At 33.8% G+C, this 15425-nt stretch overlaps 2 protein-coding genes across 9 annotated transcripts; both read right to left on the bottom strand.

Moving 5' to 3' along the window:
* Nucleotides 1-470: 470 nt before the first annotated feature.
* On the bottom strand, nt 471-9275 carry LOC113854818 (NADP-specific glutamate dehydrogenase-like). 6 transcript variants are annotated; one of them, XM_027486065.1, is made up of 16 exons: nt 8945-9179; nt 7664-8267; nt 7066-7177; nt 6744-6945; nt 5583-5669; nt 5445-5504; nt 5257-5343; nt 4298-4369; nt 3879-3934; nt 3463-3548; nt 3123-3213; nt 2877-3034; nt 2694-2785; nt 2225-2305; nt 1408-1485; nt 471-926 (listed from the first exon to the last, which is right to left on the bottom strand). In XM_027486065.1, exons 2-15 carry the CDS (start codon nt 8223-8225, stop codon nt 1408-1410), a joined length of 1824 nt encoding a protein of 607 aa, XP_027341866.1. In that variant the 5' UTR covers nt 8226-8267; nt 8945-9179; the 3' UTR covers nt 471-926. The 6 variants fall into 6 exon arrangements, 5 of the variants coding, with proteins under 5 accessions (XP_027341866.1, XP_027341865.1, XP_027341863.1 ...); XM_027486064.1 differs by having other exon boundaries at nt 476-926; nt 1412-1485; nt 7066-7198; nt 7667-8267; nt 8917-9275; XM_027486062.1 differs by having other exon boundaries at nt 478-926; nt 1412-1485; nt 5583-5765; nt 7664-8442; nt 8917-9275.
* A 1452-nt stretch (nt 9276-10727) lies between these two features.
* On the bottom strand, nt 10728-13887 carry LOC113854813 (dof zinc finger protein DOF3.1-like). 3 transcript variants are annotated; one of them, XR_003502802.1, is made up of 2 exons: nt 12293-13887; nt 10728-11981 (listed from the first exon to the last, which is right to left on the bottom strand). XR_003502802.1 is itself a non-coding variant. In XM_027486052.1 (2 exons), the coding sequence occupies exon 2, from the start codon at nt 13155-13157 to the stop codon at nt 12486-12488; it is 672 nt and encodes a 223-aa protein (XP_027341853.1). In that variant the 5' UTR covers nt 13158-13226; nt 13590-13887; the 3' UTR covers nt 11817-12485. The 3 variants fall into 3 exon arrangements, 2 of the variants coding, with proteins under 2 accessions (XP_027341853.1, XP_027341852.1); XM_027486052.1 differs by having other exon boundaries at nt 11817-13226; nt 13590-13887; XM_027486051.1 differs by having other exon boundaries at nt 11817-13226; nt 13649-13887.
* Between the last annotated feature and the right edge of the window lie 1538 nt (nt 13888-15425).

The following is a 15425-nucleotide window of genomic DNA, read 5'->3' as shown; positions in this document are numbered from 1 at the left end:
ACTTAATTGATACATTTTATGAAAGCATAACAGATTTTTAAGAACGTGTACAATTTCTCACACAAGAATACTAATATTTAATATATTCCAGTGATATTTCACTTTTATTGATACAAAAATTCAAAATAAACAATCATAGGATGCAAGCTTACAATATTTGTTATAAATATCTTGATTATTCTTCGAGACAGTTTATAAGATTTAAATATCTAAATATTTCAGAAAATAAGTAGAAAATGATCTACAAACTCATGAATTACACACCCGGCCACATTCCCATCTTTCACCACTTTCCAAAGAGGTAAAGCAACTGAAAATAAATGTTACCCTCATAAAATAAACCACAGGGAATTTAAGACTTTGCTTCTAGAACATGGAAAGGCAGCATAAAGTAAGTCACTTTCAAGTCCAATATAAAAGATACCAAAAGAAAATTACGACATTCATATGAACTTCTGGGTAGAGATCTTCAAATAATAAGCATGTTTAATGCTAAGCTTTATTTCTTATCTCAACATCCAAATTGGAAACAAGCATCTAGATGGGTTGAATGAGCCAAGAACAATATCTCCTATTCCTGGCAACAATTTGGATAACCTTTCCCTTGTTCAACTAACACCATATCACATGCTTTCCCAAATCTGCCTACAACATTCATCCTCTATAACTTCTAATTTTAACAGTCACGTTACACATTTTACAAGGAAAATGCTCTTGCATTAGTGCGTATCCCGATGTTGAGACTGCAACATCAACATCCATCCTTAGCTTGCAATTATTAGTTGCATGTGGATTTCCATCCATATGAAAAATACCAGCACCAAGATGCATTCAAGGTTTTGACAAGCGTTTATACACAGCCTTGATCCGTCATAGCTTGAGCAATGGTCAGAAAAGCAGAGATGACTGCTCCATGTACCAAAGCCCTGAACAAAACAAGCATACAGGTATTATATAAGTAGGGCTGTGTGGGAAGTAGCCACTTGAAAATTAAGGATCATTAAAACAAACCCACAACATGATTGAAAAGGATTAGAAAAGAAAATGGAGCAGTTCCAAGAACCAATAATTTGTCACTAATTTAGTCTTTTTTTAAATCAAATACATAGCTGAAGCACATTTGTGTTAGAAACTGAGACAATGAATTTCATTATTAGTTTCAGCCTAAGTATAATATCATGATTCACATTATTCTAAATTAGTAATTCAGGATCAAATTATGTTCAATATTCAGAAATTCAAGACAACTTTTTATAGAGGGAGGTCAAATATTTTTTTAATGGGAGAAAAACAATTTGAAAGAGAATAGCTACACAAGTTGGAAGTTTACTAGCAGAGCATCAATTCTGAAAAGTGCAGGCACAGGTAGATAGCAGCTTTCATCAGTTTTACATTTCTGGAGAAAACTTACTCGGGACTTTCTTTCTGATAACCAAAATCAGTTGCAGCTTTGATAGCTCTCTGATAAGTCTGTTTCATTGCTTCCTATAAAATAAAAATAGAAAAATTGAGGACAATAGTTAGCATAAAACAGTATGCAATGGTGTTTATGCAAGTTTGAAAAAAGTAAGAACTAAACAAGAATAATTCACAATTCACATTTTTCAGATTTCATCCAGCTAAGATTTTTGCTCACGCATAATGCACCATCCAGCTGCATAATAACAATAATCAGCACCCAAATCTGGAAATGTCCTATTAACTATCAAGATCCTATTGGTCGAGCTATTAGATCTTTATCTCAGCGAGCAGAGCAAATTCCGAATTGGTTTTTTTAGCACTTAACCTTTTTAATTGTTTAAAAAAGAATTTGAATTCGCAGAAAAGAGAGAAATTTTTACCTATTTTTTCTAGAATAGGAGAATACGATTAGAGTGTGTAATAAGACTTGTATTTATTAAACATATGCAGATCTAACTCCAACTCTATCTATCTATCTATTTAAACAATAATTCTCCTTTCCTCACACAACCCAAAACACAGATGCACACACTTGCATATCTACATGCATTATACAGTATTCCTCTGCACAAAATAACTGTATTCAAGGAAACTATACATTTTTTTTTTCAAAAATAAAATAAAACAATGAGTGAATTCCATACAAATTGTATAGGTTTGATTTACAGTAAAAGGAAGAGGAAGAATGTGCCACGATAACCACACTACCAATTACAATTCTCAAAAGGGAACTTATGCTGTATAGGAACAGATTTCAAAGAACCTGCAATTTAGATTCAAAATCCTCTGGCGACCAGTGCATCAAACTGCATTCATGATTTAACTCGAGTTCTCCAGCCACAACCTGCAGGCAAGGAGAACACTTAGAGGAAGGTACCTTCAGATATCATGCTAACAAATTTATGTAGCATATGTAATAATCTGACCAAAAGATCAGTCAAATAGAACTAATTACCAAAATATAAAATTAATTTTGAATTTCCAGTTATAATATGATAAATAATTAATTGTGCATTAAAAATTCTCATTTTAACTGGACTTAGAAGCTCCAGTTGGTTGGTATCAACATAAACTGCATCAAAATATAATATTTATCATAATTTGGAATTTCCTTATAGCAGTATGACAATTTAAAGTGGTTAGTTGCAGACTATCAATGTTAAATTGTTATTGCAGATTTAAGATCTGAAAATGTCTCTCAATAAATAAGATAACTAAACACAACACCATACCCCTCCAGCACCAGCAGCCATAGCCGGAGCAATGAGAACACTAGCTTTCCTCAGAACATCAATTGCCTCAGGGGTACAGGGCATGTTCGAACCTTGGATATAAAAGATTAAATTGCCATTAGTGTATATGCTAAAAACATGCAAAATAGAGTCAATTACATGTTGGATCTGATAGAAAACTACCTTCTACTAGTACGCAACAACCTGAATTAACCAAATTAATGGCATCAGATTGATCAATTTCATTGTGTGAAGCACAAGCAAAAGCAATATCACACCTTTCATTCCAAGGTTTCGCTTCATCATAATATTTAGACCGAGCATAGGTCTTTGAATAATCTCTACACATGCCAAATTCATGCACAACAAAAAATCAGATAAAATTCCCCATCTGAAAAATATACAAGATTATGTGAGAGTGATACAAACCTCAAACTCCTTTGTTGAGCTTTGATGTCTCTTAAAAATGATATTTTCATGTAGTCGAATCCATCTTCATCGACCAAATATCCTCTTGAATCTGACAATAGCCTTTGTTAAAAAATTGCATATGCCTTCTAAAGACCAGGCTTTATTAAGGAATTTACTCCTAACAATTACATTATGAGAATCCTACTTCTAATTGTGACTATTCTTAATATTGTGAATATTAAACTTGACACCTGAAATGCAGTATTGAAAGACAGGTTTCTATTTTTGTTACAACGAAAGAATGCACCAGTACCATAGGAAATGATTAGCTTCTGTATGTTCACACGGCCAAAATTACCTGATACTGAGATGGGAAGAGCACCATAAGCAACAAGCTTCTCTAAAACATGCATTGCAATCTTTCCAGATCCACTCACAACACATCTACAGAAAAATATAAATTAGAAGAATTCCAGAATCATGAATATGTACAATAAATCTAATAAGCAACAAATTTCACTCTAGATTAATTGGTTTAAAAATAGCAGCTAAATTAACTATTGAAAAAATAAATTATTGAAGTCATGCTAATGGGAGCTTTCTCTAATATCACTGGATTTTCGAGCTCTAGAAACACTATCAATAATTAAAATGAGATTCTTCACACCGTCATATGAATATCTAAATAGCAAGAAATGGGGATTAAAATGGTATCATCAATAATGAATGTATCAGTGGTAATTCCTTATAAAATGACCAATATTAAAAGAGAACCTTAATCCTTTGAGTTCTTTATTCATGTCAGCAAGTACGAGCTGGGCAAAAAAAACCTGCAGATGTATGGAAAACTTGTCAAAAGGTTTAAACTTGAAACAAGATATGCATGGAAGTTTTTTTACAATGATATTCTGGATTAATAATGGACAAGTATGCTATATGCTCTTGGTCTTTAAAAAAGTTGGCAGATAAGAGATCAAGGCAACAACTCTGAGAGGTCGCGAATAAAGAGAAAGCCATGTAAAGGAAACTGAAAGGTCCTGCCATAAAAGGATATCATGTCGAGAAATTCCAGAAAACATAAATAAATAAATAACAAATGGATGGCTACCAAAGGACACATTTCATAAATAGTCACTTATATTTTCATATCCCACCATACATCCACTGTGTGTAAGAATTAAAAGTTAAATTACCAAGCCATAACCTGTAGCTTCAGGTCGAAGACTGGCACCAGACCAAAATATCCTTGGTCCTGTAAAACTCCCCTGCATAAGTAAGGAATACATTTGAAAAATACATAAAAGTTACTCAGTTTCCCTGTCTGCCAAGAATGTCAATATAATCAGTACCTCAAAATTTCATGCTCCAGAACTGATTAGATAAGTGGAAAAAACTCCTCTAAAGTAAGCTTATCTGCAAAGTGCACAAGGTGTATCCACATTTAAAACTTGGCGTGTTAAGATTGCAATGTATTTTAAATTAAATCAAGTGTGGATATACACTTGTGCACTTCACAAACACTAGGATCCTTATCCTAGATATGTTGCATACAGCAAGATACACGGTGTATATTGTTCAAACTTGCACATTCATCTGTGCACAGTAAAGCATTCAGCCAAATAACTAAAGGCTAATATGCATAGAGGGAAAAAAAGTGAAGCAAATATATAAAAACCAATTCTTAAATTTTGCAAAATCTGTTCTGTTTCTATGATAATCTAAAAGAGATACAAAAATCATCTTTTTAAATTAACCAAAAAATCTGACCTACTACAATCTCTTCCTCCTTTTGAGGAATTTAAAGTTCTTTTATTGTACATCATAATACAATTTTTCACTCGAGAGAAATACATCATGTCATCATATAATAAAATAAAAGTTGCAATTGTCTCATAAAAAAGCCTTCATGTGTGCCTCCTCTTGTCTCAAGATAAAATCAATCATAAGAGTACTTAATCAGAGTAGAATTTTATTTTAAAAAAATTATTAGAGACACAAGATGAAATAGAATAAGGAGGGAGGGATGAGTGCATCAAGAAAGTAATCACTAGATCTGAAATATAAAAATACAGCAGATTCAAAGGGTAAACCCATAGAAAAAGGAAGAGCAAGACACCAACTAGTTAATTAAACTTAAAGATTGTTACATTACCTGAAAATGACCAGCTAGACGTCTATACTGCCCAAAAAGATAACCCATTTCTCGAGTACCAACACCCATTTCCTCTGAGGGAAGGTCCTAATAAAGTAATAAACATCCATTACAAGAATGATAAGATTTAGAACAGGTTTGGAATGCATATAGGTTTAAAGATACACAAATGGATATACTTTAGTTACCTTGTCAGGACCCATGTACCGATACATCTCACTCATGAAACTTTGGCAAAATCGCATGATCTATCAGCTTGTCAAAGTAACACTTAGAAATTATACAACCGCAAGAGAAGAGAGAGATAGCATAAGTTGAAAAAGCACCTCATTATCACTTTTTCCTTTTGGATCAAAATCACTTCCACCAGCGGCTCCTCCTAATTTGTAAGGTGATAAAGCATTCTTTAAGGTCTGCAGAGAAGGAAGTCTGTCATATAAATGGTCCAATAAATAATGCAGCTTGCAATCTAGATTCTTTTCACTTGATGGTAGTTGAATCTCAGTATACTTGTAAAAAATAAAGCCTTAGATATGTATAATCACTTAATAAAAGTGAAGACTATATGTGTGTGCATGTGCAGCCTGCATGCATGAGCTTGTGTGGACACGAGTCATCTAACAAGCATAAGCACATTTTCTCCATGTGTTAAGACAGATATCACACATTTGGATCCCCAGAGGATGCCACATGTAAAATAAAAGCATATAAGTACATTTTTTCCCATTCTCCATTTGAACCCAAAAAATTGAAAAAAAAAAAAGTGATTAAGAAAGTGAAGGAAAAATTGGGGGGGTGGGGGGGATGGAATCCTACTAGTAAGGGTGAAAAATGGAAGGGAAAAAGAGGCACACGATAGAAAATTGCATCAAATCAATAAATGGCCTAGCAGTTTTTAAAATATATGTAGGTAAACAATACATGTTTGTTATGTTGGTATTATTGGTACCAGTGATTGTATGGGTATGTTCTAAAATATAAAATTCCAGAAAATCCTGTATGAGAATATTTGGAAGAACTAACTGCAAACACCCCACCAGTCCCTTCAACTATATTTATACCGTCTAGCATTACTTATTTTCAATACTCCCCCCCCCCCCCTACAAAAAAATAATAATAATAATAATAAAGAAAACAGAAATTTCACTGATATCATGCTTTTCTTTGCTAGTAAACTTGTTTTTATTCATTTCTATATATGCATGTGTATGTGCAAGCACAAGTCTGTTTTGCACATTTATCCTCACAATGTTTGTGTTTATTATCTTCTTTTATCACCCAAAGAAAAAAGGAAGCAAACTCTTGCATTCTGCACATATTTGTTGGTGCTTAGGTTTCCAACCTGTCAATTTTCATGTGCACCAGGTATTCAGATAGTAAATAGACAAAAATGCATTGACCCTAATATAGGATAGGTTCTGAAAAAGTTGAATGATTAGCTTTAGGAGAAAATGTTCAGTATTAAATACCAAAAGTATTCATAATACCTGTTCAAAACCAAGGAACTTGGCTATACTTAAATTCATTGATGGATGAAAACGAATACCACCCCTACATGGACCCATTGACTGGTTAAATTGTATGCGGAAACCACGATTAACATGTGTCTCACCCCTATCATCCACCCATGGAACTCGGAAAATAATCATTCGTTCAGGTTCCACCAAGCGTTCCATGATGCTAACATAACTGAAACATAACAATAGTAACGAGAAGCATACAATATTTAAACATTAGAATTGTCATATGTAATGTAGAGTAATTAAATAAATGAATATACAATTACGACTTCATTTGCATAAAACTCACTGGGAATTTTTTGCTATGACTCTTTCAAGAGCACGAACTGCTTCCTGAACTGCCTGAATGAATTCAGTTTCATGAGGATCCCTTTTTAAAGTAGCTTCAAGAATTGACCCAGCTGTTTTTGATACAATAGTTTCAATTTTAAATTATTAGACAACACAGAAAAGACAGTAATCTTTTTATAGACTGCGGAGGGCTTATAATTTCCACATGATTTTTTAGCTGGTAAATAACCAGCATAAACACATTCTAGAAATAGGTTATGTAAATCATAAATATTTAGTTCTATACACAGATACAGAACAAGGATGAACTAAAGTTTTATCAAAGCAACTATCATCTCATCTAAAACAAACATTTTAAGATGCAGATTAAGAAACATTACATTAATATTAAACAAGATGGAAATACAATATTAGTCAGGACAGAAGCAGAAACCAATATCAGAGAATGGGAGAAGACAAAAGAGAAGTTTTGTTACGCAAGAAGGCAGCTGGCAAACCGTGGAGGGAGGGTAAATCAGGGAAAAGATCGAAAATCAGTACGGAGAGGAGGTTAAAAGGGGCACATGCCAGCATTTATAGCATGAGAAATGACCAACCTTTAACATAAACGGGCTTGTCAACAACAATTTTATCCTTGGAGGCCATCTGAAGACGAAGAGCCTCTTTGTGAAGCAAACTATTATTGTGTTCTTCTAGGGCACTCATCTGCATGTTTCGACTGCCTTCATTCCCATAAGGATTTCTTCTGTGCTTCCTGCCATACTCCCTGCAGACAGAGCAAAAAATCCTTGCTGTTCCATCTTTCACGTCAACGTAAGCCCATTTATAGGTGTCTGCCCATTCCTCTCTCCATCTTTTAACAACTTTCTTCTTCCTTTTCCCTGGTTGGGTCTTTGACATATCTTGAGCATCATTAGGAAGCTGAGAAACCATCCCCATCTGTTTGCTCTCTACGTGCTCTTCTGTAGAAGATTCTCGTGGCGGGCCACCAATTAGAGTAGTGTTACCAAATGAAGGATCATCATCCCCAGGTCCAATTTCTAAATCAATCTCTTCGCCAATCTCCCTCACAACCAAGTGATGCCTCTGGGCCTGCTGAATCAAATTCATATCATCCATTGCAGAATTCATCACTCCTCCACTGGAAGGCAGCAACATTCAGCATGACAGCCACCTCCACAAATCTAAAATCCTTAGGTTCTAGCAAAACACATACACCACATACGGCAGTTAATAGAACAATCAAAAGACAAAACAAAAAAATAAAATTAATGGGCAAAATTTCTTAGTGATGTTTGTTTAGTGACTTCAGCTTCACATGCCTCAATTGAGCTAGATTAATTTTAGATTCTCAAGACACAGAACCAACGTACCACTGTATGAAGAGAATTCAAAACAATAAAAATGACTAATTATTTCTGCCTAGTTCCAGACTCCTCGTGTTACTTTTGCAGGCTCAACTACCCGAATTAAGCATAAAAAGTATAATCGCTTGATAATGTAGAACTAAAAAGAACATCACACCTTTGACCAAAAACAAAAATAAAAATAAAAATAAAAATAAAATGCCATTGTCAAGGGCAGGTTCCGTATCTCCAAAACCTTAACAAACAAAAAGTAACTTCGTTTCCAGCGTTCAGTATGTCAGTCAACACAGAATTCTACAAATTTTCCTCAAAAAGTTTTATCTAGCCAAGATTTAGCAAATCAGTAAAGCCCAAAAACACCCAAAATCACAGAATAACACAAGAAGTTAATAGTGAATGCAAAAGACAGTTTCCTGGTAACGACCCAGAAGTCAGAATTGAACATTTAGGAATACCCAGAACTCAAATCTCATAATTAGTACCTTTGGAATATGAATGAAAGTGATGAACCTGGAAAGGGGGGAATTTGCGGAGGTTGGTTTCAGCTTCGAGTGAGATCTTAACCCCTCACCCAAACATTTTGAGTTGAGTTGATGAAAAAGGAAGATACTTTATTTGCTGAAACTGAGCGGAAAAAGTGAGTGAGTTTTTCTATTTGATCAATCATAATCAGCGACTTAACTTTGATTGTTTTCAGTTTTTGTCTGTTCAAAAGTGAAAAAACGAGATGAATGAATGAACAGGCAAACAGGGCATAATTCTGTCGCCCAGAAATAACCCCTTTGGAAAGCACTTTTTTGCCGACTTATTTTTTCAGGACGAGCATTGAGCATGATCAAAGTTTGGGTCAAATTTTTAAAATTGTAAATTTTATTAACTCTGAAATTGTTCTAATTACTATATATATATATTACTACTTTTTTCTTTGTTTTCCTTCGACTCTGTTTACCAAAAAAAAAACCCATATTTTCAGCCGTATGAGTTATATCCTTGTCCGTGCACCAAAAAAACCCATCGTGCTGGCTTTTTTGGAGATCAATATAATTGTTTCATGTCCGAAGCAACTTGTAACCTATTCAACATTATAAAAATATAATTTATAGTATGTGTTATAAATTTGATCTAATATATAACACTATTGCTTTATTATTATTTAATAAAATATTTCATTATATGATAGTAAAAAAATAAATTAAATATTAAATATACAATTATACATTAACGATATCAAAATTTTAATAATGACATAATTATTTTAAATTTTCATTTGGCATAATATTTTAATATTAAGAATTTTTAATTAGATCAAATAGTTTAGCTTTATTTATCTGAATAAGACTTATTTGTTATTATTGTATACTTGCATTAATTGTATAAATAGTGTAACTTATTATGCAAACTTCTTTCTTTTTTTTTTGGTTCATATTCTATTGCGTATAATAATTAATTTTTAAATATCAAATAATAAATATTGATAATAAAATATTTTAAAATTTGGTAATCGTGTATAATATCAGGAAAAAAATTAAAAAGATGGTTTAGTACTATTAATAATCAAAATATTTAATGCTTCTATTTAATTTAATTGTATTTAATATTGTTAATAATTAATATTTTTAACCTTTTTGAACTTCTATAAAATTTATTAAATATAACAAAATTATTTAATACAGACTTAATTTTCATTAAAAATATCATTTTAATTTAATAACACCCATGTAATATACGAAAAATTTGCTGGTATATATATATATATATATATATATATATATATATATATATATGTGTGTGTGTGTGACATTCACATACTCGTATGCATGTTCAGACTTGCAACTTCTTAAGCTTGATTTTTTTTTTCTATTATTTTTCAAATCTCAATATCGTTGTAAGTGTAATTAATCCTTTGACTTTTGTAAGCTAAATGAATTGAAAAGAGGGGCATGGGGACATTGATTCATAACTCCAATACAAGAAGGTACTAAGTTTTTACAAAATTTTAAAATTGACAAAATAAATAGTTTTAATTGGACGAATTTTAACCTAATGAAAAATAAAAAAAATAAATTTTGGAATCAAATTAGATCTTAACTTAATCTAATTAAAGATGACGTGGATTAAACTAAAAAAGATAAAACTTGGACATCATCTTATTCAAAATAAATTTAATTTTTTTCTCACCAGCTAAAGCTTGTCCACAACGATTTAGCTCAATAACATGTTTGTTGTTCATAGCAATTTAGCTTAAATTAGTTATATAACCTGCCTTGTCAGCTCTAAATAGATATGAATAATGAACTTCTAAGTTTTGTTAATATATATATTTCATGATTTTAACACGGAATATAAATAAATCATCTCTCTCATATCTCTTTAAGCTAAGGTAAACAGAGATAAATTGTTTCGAATTAAAGAAAACACTTCACCACAATTTCGTCTAATTATTCCTTTTAACAGGTACAAAAGTCAAAATAAAAAAATGAGTAATTTTTGCTAAACATGAGCATGACATTCTAAAACTCAAAGGAAAGTCATTAAATTAGATGAACCAAACTATGCAACAGCAACCCCACCTAAAGAACCAAACTTATCCTAAAGTTGACGTTGACTACATTAATTAGACGAAGAAAATATATAAGAATATTTTCTTTCTTCTTTTGGTATAGAAGATGTAGACTCTTCTGTGATAACGTGTATAGCAATAAGTGGTCACCATTCAACTCAACAAGACAAAGTCAAGGCTCAAATCATATAGCAGTTATCTTTGAAAGCAGAATTGTAATTCACCAAGACTTTGCTTCTTCTCATTCAACTTGCCAAGCAATTTCAACTCTTATAGGCCGCAATTAATGTTTGTCCATTTGATTCAAAAAAATACACGTGTTTCATACAAGTAGCTTGCAAATGTGGCTGATTAAGTTGAACTTGGGGATAAATTGGGTAGCACAACTTAAATTCAAACTCACTTGAAGCAATAAATGCTTTTTTTTTTTACGAGATTTTTTCTGTATTCAGTTTGTCAAATTGACCTAGCAATCGAACGCATGTGTTGGGTAGTAAATGATATCTAAAGATGGAACTGGGTGGTCCTTAAAAAACACACCATAGTATGTGATCCACGAGAGCAAGGTGATTGGAATGAAGATGATCATCACACATGAGTTGAGCAAAAACACACCTTGATTGATCAATCAAACAACTACCTCAACTTGAAATTAGTAATTGGGTAAAAGAGGCTCGACTTTGGTGGTTTCTTTTGAGAGATATATTGGTAGGTTGTCTCACAAAATGTTCCATATCTAGAACGAACACAATCCCCACATATTATGATAGAAATCCACTGAATATTCTTCTAAATACTGGAGAGAGAGTAATCGGTGGGAGAAAAACAAAATCTAGTTGCATACTTGAGAATAAAAAACAAACATGCATAATATATTATTTCCTTTGAACCTTGTCGACCCTCCATTGAAAATGTACACAAAGTATACGAAGGTTTATATGTATTGCAGTTTTGGATCTCCAAATTCAACGAACCTCCATTCCCTACCTAAAATAATTAATGACAAGCAACTTGTCAAGTAGTAAACACTTCCATTCATACAACCATAGATGCTTGAAAAAGTTATTAGAAAAAAATACAACAAATTGCACGTGTGAAATACATAGATATAGATTAGATAAATTAGGAATTCCCAAGCCATGGCAACATATACTCTCACCATAACGACATTCATATCTCTCCATATTCTGCCCTAAAAATGACTTCGTTTCCTTTTCTTTTCCACCATCGATAAACGTGAAGAACACCAACCACAAATATATTCAAAAAACCCGTAAAAAGTAAAAAAAAGACTTTACCTAATTGATGCTACTGTAATAGCCTTCTGGTTCGTGATCCTTCACAACTTGATATCCATCAAAATATTCAATAGGCTATACACATAGACCTTTTCACAACATGTCTAAATATACTGATCAGAATAATCAGCATAATTGTAAAGCTGATTCAGCCAAAAAGATTCATTTTTTTCATAAGTTTCTCTCATTGCTTCTACTGAAAACCTGACCCAGGAGTGTATATTGCAAGGTTGGACCACCCATTACTTCCATTCCAACAACTAGAATCACCATTTTGCATAGTCAGAAAACTCTCTGCACTGCCATTACTCTGCATTTCCAAACCGGGATTCCGACCAGAACCCGGATTCACCAGTGGGCCAGAACTCACATTCTCCCCAAAATTTTCCATTTGCACAGTTTTCAGATTCGAACCACTTGAATTCAGACCCTCCAGAAGGTTCCCCAAATGCCCATTTGATGTCAGAAGGGAACTGAAACCCCCACCAACAAGCACCCTCCGCTCTTGATCAACCGGGTTGGTGTAAACCCGGGTCGGGTCGGGTTCTGAAGCACTCCCACCTTGGGCCGCAGTGGAAACTGATGGTGATGGAGAAGGTGATGATGATGATGATGCAGAGCGTTTGGCGTTGGTGGATGACCGTTTTGTGTTCTTTCGGCTTCCACCCCCAACAGGAATGTTTCTCAAAGCGCCTCCTTTGGTCCAATACCTTCTACAGTTCTTGCAAAAATGGCGTGGCTGTGAGAGGTTGTAGTTGTTGTAGTAACAGAATTTGGTGTTGGTGGAATCACAACGTGGGCATTTGAGTTGTTCTTGTTCAGGAAAATGGGGTTTGATGGGTTGGAATGCCGTTGGGTCTTGCATTCTCTTCTATCTCAAAAGCACTCTTTTGTCACGGTGGAAAATTGATCAACTTGACGTCAAAGTTCAAACCTTTCAATGGATTGAATTTGAGGGCATGTGTAAGATTTTTGGGAGGAGAAATAAATGATAAAAAAATTTAAATAAAAAAAGAGGATATTAAATGGTGTTCAATAATTAAGCATTTAAGATCTAATTGAGCTTAAGGAAAATGAGGGGTGTAAACTTGTGTTGAAGATTTGAAGTGCATAAAGGGTACAGCTAAAGCTACAACTGAGCAGAAAGTGGAAAAAAGACAAAAAGGAAGGATATTTATTCGGACCCTGAGATGGGTTTTAGTAGAACCGACCAAAATCCAAAAAAACTGATCTAGATAGAACCGATTCCACAAGGTTGTTTTAAGATAAAGAAAAACTCAAACAGACAGAAAGTTACATGTTGTGATGGATAAGTGCAAAAAAGCAAGGTGATTGATGATTGAGCTTGGAACTTGCCTTGTCTGCTCTTGCACTTGTATGGAGGAAACTCGCTGAAAAAACACAGATTTAACTGAGTTCCGAAGATAGCAAACAATATTCGAGAAAACCACAAAAAAAGGTTAAAGATGTTTGTAGAGTCTGGAAATGTTGATGGAGATGATCTATCACTTAGTCCGCGTGAGTGTGACGAGTGACGACTACCACAGTCCTCAGCCTTCAAATAGAAAGAGAAAATGCTCTCTCTTTCTCTCTCTCTCACTAGGGGAAGGATTGGCTTCAATCTTGAGCTGCACTCCCACAACCCACTTAACCAAAGTTAAAAACTACATTTTTGTTAAAAAAAATGTAATATGAGAATCATGCTATTTGATTAGTTTTAATAGAATATTAGATAGCTTATCTCCACGAAAATGACATATTTTATGTGGAAAATCACTATCGTTAATAATGTATAAAAAGTATACACAACTATTAGGAAATAACTACGACTATTTTATTGGTCAACGACGAGTCCATGACCAAAAGACAACAATAAATTAACAGTTGATTTGATTAAACAATCCAGTACCAAAACTGTGTTTGAAAAGTAGTAATATTAAATAAAAGGACAACAATAATGCAATAAAAAATTGCTAAAGAGACAAATAAGAATATTGCGAGTGGGAATTAAGCATGAAAACTTGAAAACGTAAATTCCTGGGGTTATAAACAAACACGAACGAGCAACAAATCAACACTCTTTCTTTTTTTAATATTTGTGATATTAGAATGTTTCTGCCAACTAAATTAACTTAATCAACACACCAACCACGGAAAGACAACTAATGACCTCATTACTATTTCATCTTGTTTTTCTTAAAACTACATTATACTTCTTTTAATTCATGTTATAAGTAATATATTTTTCTAAATATACATCTATGTTAGATGTATTCATTATTAAAAAAAAAGTTATACTATTGTTTTACTGTAAATTTTGAGTTAATAAAATACTCACACGTTTAACATATAAACAAGTGATTCAATTATTTAATATGAATATATAATTAATTTTTTATCTTGATTTATTAATTGTTAAAAAAATGGAGGGAGTAGTAGTATATGAAGGCAGGGCTTGACAGACATGTCAAAGCTTGTGTTGAGGTGAGGCGCGACTTAACTATGTGGAAGCCAAGCCAGCCGTATGGGTGCATGAGCTTGAGCCGTGGGCAACGGTGGCCCAGTGAGTCCACGACAGGCTTGCGCGTGAACGAAGCAAACGCAACCCATCATGATTTGGATTTCATCAGCAGATCAGAGCCGTTGAAGGCCAGCGAAGCGAATCTGGGACGTCTAAGTGTCGAGCTGGGTGATGAATGAAAGTGCGAACGGTTGCGTTGAGTTACCGCCACCCCAACACAGTGGCAACCAATGTCACCCGCAACACGTGGCAGTGCCCCCATGAGTGGCATACGCACTAATAAGTGGAAGGTGCTTGAGTGAAAGGATAGAATAGTAAATTTGAATCACGGATGTGCTAGAGTACCACGCCGGTTATATGGGGAGGAAGCTGGGTCCCCCGAGTTTGTCTTTTCATTGGCGCTATGTGTTTGACTCGTTTGGCTGTGATGTGGAAGTGGTGCACGGCGAGTGAAGTTAAGGGAGCATGTGGGTCCCATTCCATCACGAATTATTTGGACGGCCGTGATTTGATATGGTTGATGGATTAGAATTCAAGAGAGGCACCGTCCTCGTGCGCGTAGATGAATGATTAGGTGACCAGTGACCACTATTTTCGACTATTTCGGTGATT

Source organism: Abrus precatorius, unplaced genomic scaffold, assembly GCF_003935025.1.
Source record: "Abrus precatorius isolate BTA unplaced genomic scaffold, Abrus_2018 Scaffold11, whole genome shotgun sequence".
Lineage (NCBI taxonomy): Eukaryota > Viridiplantae > Streptophyta > Magnoliopsida > Fabales > Fabaceae > Abrus > Abrus precatorius.
The sequence above is the reverse complement of the archived record's forward strand: the minus strand, read 5'-3'. Positions and strand labels throughout refer to the sequence as shown.

Coding starts and splice junctions, on each gene's coding strand:
- LOC113854813 (XM_027486052.1), bottom strand. CDS start 13,157: ATGCAAGACCCAACGGCATTCCAACCCATCAAACCCCATTTTCCTGAA.
- LOC113854818 (XM_027486062.1), bottom strand. CDS start 8,225: ATGTTGCTGCCTTCCAGTGGAGGAGTGATGAATTCTGCAATGGATGAT. Junction 3,549..3,878: donor AAAGAACTCAAAGGATTAAG/GTTCTCTTTTAA, acceptor ATTTTTCTGTAG/ATGTGTTGTGAGTGGATCTG. Junction 3,214..3,462: donor TCTTCCCATCTCAGTATCAG/GTAATTTTGGCC, acceptor GGCTATTGTCAG/ATTCAAGAGGATATTTGGTC.